At 41.1% G+C, this 9,378-nt stretch overlaps 1 protein-coding gene across 1 annotated transcript in view; it reads left to right on the top strand.

Moving 5' to 3' along the window:
• Positions 1-9,378, top strand: part of LOC117504625 (zeta-sarcoglycan-like) — a 67,260-nt gene that overhangs the window by 16,511 nt on the left and 41,371 nt on the right. The window contains exons 2-3 of the mRNA XM_034164120.1: positions 548-742; positions 6,329-6,430. Coding sequence (XP_034020011.1) covers positions 548-742; positions 6,329-6,430 — 297 coding nt within the window. The remainder of the gene's footprint in view (positions 1-547; positions 743-6,328; positions 6,431-9,378) is intronic.

The raw sequence follows: 9,378 nt of genomic DNA, 5'->3' as shown, positions 1-9,378 counted from the left end.
AGCGGTTAGCAGTCCTACCTCGCAGCAGGTTTGACTCCAGTCGGGTTCTTTCTGCGTGGAATTTCTCCCCATGACTGACTGTGTTTGTTTCTTCTGGTCAGTTCGGTTTCCTCCCACCAGCCAAACATGTAGTTAAGGTTTGTGCTCCTTCCACAGCCTGTGGCCAAGGCAGCGTTTTGTTCCCTGGGTGCCACTCATTGGCTGCCCACCGCTCCCAGTGATTAGATTGTGTTTAATTGCCTGTGAGTTGGATGGGTTAAATCCAGAGACAAATTTCGCCGAAGCAGATAAAAAACTGAGCCTGTGGCTTGGGACTTAGAAAAAATAAAACTAGAGCACCGCGCTTGTAGAGAGCAAACCTCCACCAACACTAGTTTCCAATTCCACAAAATAACAAAATAAAAATCTACATTTGCTTCTGTGTGTGAAAATCATAACACAGTTATGCCTCAAATGTCTTGTTTTTTCAGCAGGATATGAACAAATTAAAATTTATAATAAACGTGTCAAACCCTCACAGTTATTCTTGCTCCTCTCTGTCTTGTAGATAACCCAGGAGCAGTTCATTCTTGCATCCCAGTCACTGCACCTCCAGCGCCCGGGCCGCGGCGCCGTTTACCCCGTGGGTCTGTACGGCTGGAGGAAAAGATGCCTCTATTTCTTCCTGCTGCTGCTCATGGTCACCATGATTGTTAACCTGGCCCTCACTGTCTGGATTATAAAAGTCATGAATTTCTCCGTGGTGAGTACAGCGTGACAACCTCCAACATAAGACTGAATAGTAATAACAAATAAAACACATCTGTGCATAAATTATCAAATGCATACTTTTTAAAAATATGTATATTTTGTTGACTTTTACAGTGTGAAATACTGATTTTATGCAGGATCATAAACAGCCACAGACTGCTCCTTCCGAAGTGCTGGACCAACAGACTGGAAAACTCCTTTGTCCCTCAGGCCATCAGACTGTACAACTCCTCACTCAGGGGGAGGAGGAGTAACAGGAAGACAGGGGATGGGAAGGAGAGGAACAGTAATAGCCAGTAAACCAGTAACAAGCAGTGTTTCTGGTATTTATATTTGTATTTACTTTTTGCAGATTGTTTTTTTACTTTTGATATTCTGTGTGCTTCTTACCCTGTGTGCTGATATACAATGCTGCTAATCTAATTTTTGCAGTCTTCATCTTGGGAGATTGACAAGATTCAGCAGGACTGGCGTGGCCGGTGAATCCAAACACGTGCTGTGACATTTTTAGAGACAATTCCCACAATTTACCAGTTTGTCGACAAACCTCTGATGGCAGCGTCATCCGTCACGTCCCCTGACTGTCACTTTTCCCTTGCCTCCCATCAGTCTGTATCATTACTTAAAGACCTTATCAGCGCTGCTGGTGTTACGCCAGAATATATACTTCACTGCTCAGAGTCTCTGAACGTAAGCTGAAAAGAGAAACCACTTTTTATGTGAATTATAGAGCGTTTTAGACCAGCTCCTGTGTGCACTGATATGTGCAAAGATTATTCTGGTTTTTAAGTGCATGAGTGACTGTCGCTTATAGAAGCGCCTGTCAGGGCTGCACAATTCTCCAGGTTATTGCTGCTGCACAAGATTCTCATACCGTCCATTTTAAAGTTTAATTCACTTCTCGGCTCAGGATTTTACATCAAGTATCAGTCACACAAACTGAGATACAGCCACCCAATTACGCACATAAAATCATCTCAGAGCTACAGTTGAAACTGTCAAGTTTTACCTGTCGTTTCGTGATGCCACTGGAATGGCTTTCCGTGCAACCATTAAAATCAAGTTGATGATACTTTAAATGATACTGATAGAAAGCCATGATTTATTTATTTTGCTCCAGGATGTATTTTCAAGTTTATTTACAGAGGATGGAGTGGGTACATTTCAGAAATCCTTTTGTCTGGAATGAAGGGATTCTGTCAGTGGTGGGCACAGTTCAGCTAGTTAGCTAACAGCTAATCAGCAAAACTGATTCTCCCCCGCAACAGATGAGTTTTTCAACCAACTTTGAAAACCATTAGCAGACCAATTAGCTTCCACTACATTTAGGCCCATGAATTTGAAGTCAGCTCATTTGTTTAATGGTCAAAAAATGTTAGGAAACCCAAAAATCATGCACACATTTGTTCATCCTGGAGGGGTCTGCCCTGTTTCGAGAAGGTCTGGTCAGAAAAATGTGTCTTTTGGAGGATTCCACACTTTTTACTGGGGTGCCCTGATTCTAAATACAGTTCCAGTTTCATTTTCACTTTCTGTTCCAAAATCCTAAATATAGCTTCACTTTCTGCTCATGTGGGGTGCCTGATTGTGCACTCCTGGTGTTCATGTGGAAAGGGAAGCTCCTGAAGTTGGGTATGTGCCATGGTATCATTAATTGATGGGAAACATGGAACGATATTAGTTCATATAGGATTTAGATACAAGAAGAAGAAAAAAAAACCAAAAACAAAAAAAACAGCAAATGCCATTTACTAGGATTGCTGACGGAAACCATGTGGGGCAAGTCTTAAAACAAAACATTTCGATGTTCATGAAGACACCCCATTCATGCAAGTCCTTCACTAATCTCACCATTTACATCTTGAAAATCAAGACAAAATCCAAAAGAACAAGGCAATCCATCGACATAAAGAAGCCAAACATGATGATGTAACAAGACCAATCAAATGATTATATGAAGCAGTAGCCCATAGAAGAGGGCATCAAGGACAGGTGACAGAGAGCAACATCAAGAGTTCCATAGTGTACACACAATTATGCAAAGAGCCAGGAGCGCCGTTGTCCCACCAACACCGCGGTATGTGCAGGTTTTTCTACTGAAACCCAAATTATTTTCCAACTACTGGGCCTTCTGACTAACGGCCCATCTGATAATAACTTGGGCACTCCTGCTGGAGCTTATAAACTAACTGTTGAATGTAAACCACTGTTCAATTTCATTTCTTCATTTAATTATTTATGCTCATATTAATCATCGCCTGATCTTGGAATGCTAAACCTTTTTGGGAACTTCCATGTTTATGCTACAGCATATTAAATTTTCAGCTCTTTAAGTCTTGTTTTTGAAGGTTTTATACCTCCCAACAACCAAAAAAGCCAAAGCTAAATGGGTAATTCTACAGTAGTGCAATCACACTCAGAGCAAATTTTAATGATAAACTAAAATACAGTCAGATTTTGCAGTCACTGTACTGCACAACCTTAAGGGTTATCAGTGAGCATTAGCTTGTGCGGTTTGTAAGTTTATTATCACAATTAACTTTTCAGTTAATGGATTTGAGGTTATGAAAGCTAACATTTCGGCTGGATTTGAGGTTATGAAAGCTAACATTTCGACTCGATATGCCGACCACTGTCTGTTGTAACAATGAGTTGCACTGGTGTATTTTGTTCAAATATTCCAGCCCATTCTCACGTCCTCTTGCCCTAACCATAACCCCCATAGACTCCCCCCATCACCCTGAATTTCATGCTCCCCATCATGAAAATGTGGCACTTTTCGTGATGGTATCACGAAAAGCATGTACTTTTTGTGATGCCATCATGAAATGCCGTGAGCTGGGTTGAACAGTAAAATGAAACACTTATCACTTTGGTCAATCCAAGAGGGATAGGATGCATTAGTCTGACTGGTAAAGGTCTTACAAAAATTCTGTTTTTTTGGCAGATTCACAGAAATAATTTATCCAATCTAGTAATCAAGGTCTAATTTCTTATGCTTCGGCGGAACGTTTTAGCCAACAGGCCAGCTCGGTGTACAGAGTTTCATTTCTTTTCTCCTTGTCTGGTTGAAGAATTATATTGCACCACCTCAGCCTCCAACCTGGATCATTAGATTGCCAAAGGAACTCCTCAGGTTCTGCCAGCACATTAAGAGCTCAACTTCAGGTGTCCACTTTGACACTTCTTTTACTTTCGGGTGCTTCCTGTGCATTTGGCTCATTCATACCTTCAGCACATATTGCCTGCGTCATTGTCACTCGTTCCTGTGGCGTCCTCTATCCCACCTACTCGTCTGACTGCAGCATGAAAAGAAGGCTGGGAACCTGATGCTTCCTCCCCTCTACTTCAGAATTTAATCCCTGTATTCTATAGCCTGCAAAACCAGTGTGACGCACCACAGTTGATCTGTACAACCTGCCTCACACGGCTTAATTGCAAAGTTTATATACAGATTGATTTTGTTGTGATGTAGTGTTTTTAAAGTACTAATTTGTTAAAAAGTGATGTAGACTTTTTTGTGAAATCAAAGCGATATCTTCATGTGAACATAGCACATTAAAAGCAGACAGCCTCTGCCACCTCGCACTCAGTTTGAGGCAGCCTCACTGCACATTGGCATGTAAGTACAGTTCGAATCACTCTGGAGCTGAGGGTGGCGTGTGAACACAGCGTGGGTCAGGCTGAGGTGGCAGAGAACCCACTGAGCTCAGGGAAAGAAAAACCTTTTTCCAACTTTTTCCAAGTGCAGTGCCTCCTCGGGAGGGCGCACCCAGCTTTGAGCTACATGGAACATTCAGATGAGGTGCACTGAGTTGTGTTTGGCACTTCAGTGCCTCGCAAGAGTACTTTCTATATTATTATATTAATAATGAATGTTTACAAGTTCAATGGTACGAATATTTCATGAGGTGAAAGATGGAATGTAGCATTCAACGAGGCAAAGAAATAATGAATAAAAAAAACATTCGTTATTTGTTTTATAACGGCTAAAATAGATCCTTGCCATTTGATATTTTATGAATTTATAAGCAACAGAAAAGGGACTTACATTTTGGCGTTCTACTGGTGCTTAACAGTCCAACAGGAACTTTAAATTGGAGTCCAAAATTGTGACAATGTTGTCCGTGTGATGTGGTGCATTGACTTCCTGTACTTCCTAACAAACACAAAAATAAAGACTTAGTGTAGTTCCTCAGTCCAGCGAAAAATCACGTCAGAAATTTGTCCAGCTTTTCATCCTGACAGCTCTTCATGCCTCCAGAAGGCTTACAGCATAGTGGATTTGTTTTTTTGTGTTAGAAGAATTAGCAGCGTCAATTAGCTCCTTCAAATCATTGACCGCCAGTGAAACAAACTCCGCTATGTTTGACTTAACATTGCCCCCGGTAGTATGAGCATGCACAGTGGTTGAGTCGTGCAATAGCACATTTCATATAGCACCAAAATTGCACACTAAAAAAAGAATACAACGGCAAATGATATGAATAATCCATGTCACATGACAATCCACCAATCAAATGACAAACATCCACTCAGCTGTTTCATAATTCAATATAACACTGCTAAAATACCCTCAGTCATATGAGCATAAAAATAGGAAACAATGTGAGTTTTTGACATGTTAAAGTAGGTCAAGGTTAGCCATCTTTGAACTTGTCCAAGGTCTGTGTTCCAAGAATCTTACTTGTGAATTTGAAGACCCTGGCAGTAATAGGGTTAGGGTTAGGGTTAGCTAAAATAGGGTTAGACTTATGCTGAGCACAGACGGACGGAGGTAAAAATTGGACACCGTTTTCTTTCAGGAAAGCAAGGTTCCTTGTTTTCATTGTTCCTTAAATTGTTTTGACCAATTTCAGCCAAAAATGAAATCACTTTCGATATTTTTTTAGTGATGCTCAAACATTCCACCAGGTGTGATCCAAACTGAGTTTAGGTTCATATAGACAAAGGCTCTGTTGTACCTTGGTTCTTGGTATGCAGTTCATTACCTTATTTTTGTTAATGTACACCTTGGTTCAAGACAAATGTCCACTCAGTCACAAAATGATTGTAAAAATGTGATTTAATGTGTGCATGTAGTTTTAAGTGATCACTCGTATATATTAATTACATCCATTACATATTAATAGCATTACATATTTAGCAACTTTGTTTTTTTTCCATGTTTTTGGCATGAAATGTGCTTAAAACCTCTGTACAGTACCATATATCAACCTGCTGTTTTGTTGTCATTTTCAATAATCCTCTCTGCACTCATATCTGCAGCCGCCACATTAACCGCAGTGTTCCTCGATCTGCCTTCCACAGTATGAAGGCTGTCACCTCTGCACCACTGGATGTCTGCAACTGTCACCTCAATGTCACGTCCTACTTCTTTTCTGTCGCTCAGCGCAAATGCCTGTCCGCCACCCTGTGCAGCAGTTGCTGCTCTGCCTAATGCACCATTATATTTTTCTTAGTGGTTTCAGGGAAGCTATAAAAAAAAATCAAACAAGGAGGTATAAATGACTGTCGCCATTGGGGACAATGTAATTTTTTGCTTATGTTGGTTTACTACATGTGGGTTATGTTGCAGGATGGAATGGGGAATCTCCAGCTGAAACAGGATGGGATTCACCTGGAGGGAATTTCTGAATTTCTTTTGCCACTTTATGTAAATGAGATCCATTCCAGGAAGGTAAGTTTCTTACTTTTGGTTCTTAATCAAGTTCATGTTGCTTTTTGATTGATTACCACCACCAAGGAGGTTACATGTTTTCACCCATGTGTGCTTGTTTGTTAGCAGGATTGCACAAAAACAAAGCCATCAGTTTTAATTAAACATGGTGGGCCCAGGAGTAACCTGTTAAATTCTAACATGGATATGTGTCAAGTAACTGCTCCAGTTACTGTTCTTCTGTTTAATCAACATTGTGAGATAGGGCCATCAGAATAAAAATTGAATGATCAGAATCAAATATCACAATTCAGGATGTTCAGCTATGATGATCAAAGATCTGTCATTAGGGATCAAATATCAGCCATCACTCTGAAAGGTCTGGATTAGGATCAAAGTAACCAGTGGTCGGAAGGAATGGTCAACATTGAAGACCACAGTTAAGTGATTGAGCTCAAAGACCAGAGATAAGGCTTAAAAGTTAAGAATTTAATCAAATATTAGTGATGATAAAGAAATTTTAATCAACAACAAGCAAACTCAAGAACATAGTCAAAGATTTATGGTTACCATTAAATAGTATCAGCAATGCGCATCAAATATCAGTGATTATGATCAAAGAGCAGTGCTCAGAACAAAAGACCTGATCAGAAAAAAAGACCAGAGATAAAGATCAAAGATCACAATCAAAGTTCATCAACTAGGATCACATTAAATGACTGCCATCAAAGATTTGTGATCAAATATCAGTGATCATGATTTATTATGAGGGATCAAAGATCAGTGATCCCTAACAAAGGTCAGGATTAGGATCAAAAACCAGCAGTCCAAATCACAGGTTAGCATTAAATCAAATCAATTTTATTTATATAGCACCAAATCACAACAAACAGTTGCCCCAAGGCACTTTATATTGTAAGGCAAAAGCCATACAATAATTACAGAAAAACCCCAACGGTCAAAACGACCCCCTATGAGCAAGGGGGTCGTTTTGACCGAACCGAACAAGCTCTTGGCGACAGTGGGAAGGAAAAACTCCCTTTTAACAGGAAGAAACCTCCAGCAGAACCAGGCTCAGGGAGGGGCAGTCTTCTGCTGGGACTGGTTGGGGCTGAGGGGAGAGAATCAGGAAAAAGACATGCTGTGGAAGAGAGCAGAGATCAATCACTAATGATTAAATGCAGAGTGGTGCATACAGAGCAAAAAGAGGTGAATAAAAAGAAACACTCAGTGCATCATGGGAACCCCCAGCAGTCTAAGTCTATAACAGCATAACTAAGGGATGGTTCAGGGTCACCTGATCCAGCCCTAACTATAAGCTATAACTATAAGCTTTAGCAAAAAGGAAAGTTTTAAGCTTAAGAGTTAGACTTCAGTGATTTTGGTTAAAGAGCAGAGATGAGGCTAGTGGTCAGTTAGTGGTCAGGGTCAAATATCAACAATTGGCATCAAATATCAGTGACTGGGGGAGGTAATGGTCTAGTGGTTAAGGTGTTGGGCTTGAGACCAGAAGATCCTCGGTTCAAATCCCTGCCTGACTGGAAAATCACTAAGGGCCCTTGGGCAAGGTCTTTAATCCCCTATTGCTCCCGGTGTGTAGTGAGTGCCTTGTATGGCAGCACCCTGACATCGGGGTGAATGTGAAGCATTATTGTAAAGCGCTTTGAGCATCTGATGCAGATGGAAAAGTGCTATATAAATGCAGTCCATTGACCTTTAGGCTCCAAACCAGTGATCATGATCAAATATCAATACTCATGATTAAAGTCATCAACTAGGATTAAAATCAGCGATATGCATCAACGCTCAGCATTCAGGATCAAAGTTCAGCAATCATGATCAAAGATCTGTCATAAGAATCAAAGATCAGTGATTACTGTCAAAGATGAGGATTAGAATCAAAAGTCAGGATCAAGGCGAAATAGCAGACATGAGGCTTAAAAAAAAAAATCATGAAAATGAGCAATAAAAATCAAAGATTTGAATAAAAAGATGGAGGCATGCACTCTAAACCTTTGTCTTTCTAGTTAATACGCTGTGAATCCTCCCTCCTCCCCAAGACCCTATTGATTAAAAAAAGTACACTGACCGACCTCATGTGAAAAGCTCTCACAGAGTCACAGAGAGGCTGCTGTCGACCAGAGTTTTAACTTCTGATCAATTTCTTAGCAACAAAACCAACTTCCCTTTGAGCGCCAATTTGTCAATACCTGGGCAGAACCTTTATTTGTGTGTGTCTCCTCAGTGGGTGAGATTACACACTTTCCTCTCTGTCCATTCCTTCTCCTCCCCCAACAGTGAGCTATCTGGACCTCCCATTGGCAGGGGATGGGTAATAGGCTTCCTCCCTGCCACAAATGACCCTGCAGGAGATTACACGGGGACCGGAGTCCCCTGCTGGATTTCTAATCAAGTCCACACGATAAATTTCCCCCCTCTGCACTGCCTCCCGCCAGTTTCTCCTCTTTGATGTTTTGTAGATTAACCAACACAGCTCCAGCCCATTGTTGGTCCCCACCACGTACAAGTGTGATCGGTAATTCGGCGCCCTGCAAAAAGCGCTAAAAGCTAATGTTTCAGCTGACGTCTGAAGTTTGACAGACTTCTTCTTGATGCATTTCGCCACACCAGATTGAGAAATATCTCAAATGTTTACACCACTGCCTCTAATGACTAGTTGAAGCTAAAAAGTTCATTTAACTATAACAATGATGGACTTAGCAGTCACAAACATCTCAAGGCCAGTACAGACGCCCAGTATTTCACTCGGTGGTGCAGTCCTGCCCGCAGACATTTTTACTGTCTTGTTTTACAGATGGGCTGCTCACTGGCGCCCTTATCTACCACCACCAGATATTTGTGGGGCAAAATCTCTGCAGGTCACTCATGTTTTCTCACATGAGGAATGGGGGATTATGGGTATCCAGTGAGGTCACATCAGAGTGCACAGCACCCGATAGTAGTCGCGG

Source organism: Thalassophryne amazonica, chromosome 23 (assembly GCF_902500255.1).
Source record: "Thalassophryne amazonica chromosome 23, fThaAma1.1, whole genome shotgun sequence".
NCBI classification, from domain to species: Eukaryota; Metazoa; Chordata; class Actinopteri; order Batrachoidiformes; family Batrachoididae; genus Thalassophryne; species Thalassophryne amazonica.
The sequence above is the reverse complement of the archived record's forward strand: the minus strand, read 5'-3'. Positions and strand labels throughout refer to the sequence as shown.